A 1,092-nucleotide genomic window follows, 5' to 3' on the forward strand; every position below is an offset into this window, starting at 1 on the left:
TTCTCCAGTCCAGACACCGGCCCACTTCGACAGGACCTTCCTCTCATCTCCGCGGGGGCCGCCTTCCTCAGGACACACTGCATCTCCACCAGCTACCAGGTAGGGTTCCACACCCCCCCACCCGTCCACCCTTCCACCCTAGGCCCGTCTTCTCGCCTGCCCTCCTCTTCATTTATACTCACAGACCCATCAGGCCCCGCCCTCCCCAGGATCCTCCTTAGGCCCCGCCTTCCTCCACAGCCCATAGCCATTTACTCGTGTCCCTACCCAGACCCCACCTATGGCCTTAGGCCTTGCCTCTTCTTCAGTTCCACAGCCACCAGCCCACCTTGACAGGACCCGCCCCTCATCTCCCCTGAGGCCCCTTCCTCAGGACACACTGCATCTCCACCAGCTACCAGTGAAGGTCCCACGTCTTTCTCACCTTCCACCCTAGGGCCCTCTTCTCTCCGGCCCCTCCGCCTCTGGGCCCCACCCCGCTCCCTCTAGGCCCCGACCTCTCTAAGCCCCGCCCTGCCTCATTTCAGTCAGACCCACCAAATCCCGCCCGCTCGGTGGGCGTGGTTAGCCAAGCCCCACCTAGAGGCCTGCCACCCCTCATCTCACAGACCCATCAGACACCGCTGCTCGGTGGGCGTGGCTAGACAAGTCCCGCCCCCCAGGCCCGCCCCTTCACCACACTCAGCAGACCCCGCCCACCCAGCGGGCGTGGTTAGCCAAGCCCCGCCCAGAGGCCCTAACCCCTTCACCTCAGTCACAGACCCATCAGAACCCGCCTCCCCCTGCTCGGTGGGAGTGGTCAGCCAAGCCCCGCCCAGAGGTTCGCCCCTTCACCTGTTATCCACCAGAACCCCGCCCGCTCAGTGGGCGTGGTTAGCCAAGCCCCGCCCATAGACCCTGCCAACTTCATTTCACAAACTCATCAGACCCCACCCACTCCATGGACGTGGTTAGCCAAGCCCCGCCTAGAGGCCCCGCTCCCCTCATCTCACAGACTCATCTGACTCCGCCGCTCGGTGGGCGTGGTTCGCCAAGCCCCACCCAGAGACCCTACTCTTTCACCTGTCACTCAGCAGACCCTGCCCACTCGGT

The 1,092-nt window shown here is 64.4% G+C and overlaps 1 protein-coding gene across 1 annotated transcript in view; it reads right to left on the reverse strand.

Annotated features, from left to right (window-relative positions):
- Window positions 1-1,092, reverse strand: part of LOC103255273 (sodium/calcium exchanger 2-like) — a gene marked incomplete at both ends in the record, with an annotated part of 17,081 nt that overhangs the window by 15,365 nt on the left and 624 nt on the right. Inside the window, one exon of the mRNA XM_021710061.1 lies at window positions 742-782. Coding sequence (XP_021565736.1) covers window positions 742-782 — 41 coding nt within the window. The remainder of the gene's footprint in view (window positions 1-741; window positions 783-1,092) is intronic.

This window comes from Carlito syrichta, unplaced genomic scaffold (genome assembly GCF_000164805.1).
Source record: "Carlito syrichta isolate Samal-C Ts95f unplaced genomic scaffold, Tarsius_syrichta-2.0.1 Scaffold287979, whole genome shotgun sequence".
Lineage (NCBI taxonomy): Eukaryota > Metazoa > Chordata > Mammalia > Primates > Tarsiidae > Carlito > Carlito syrichta.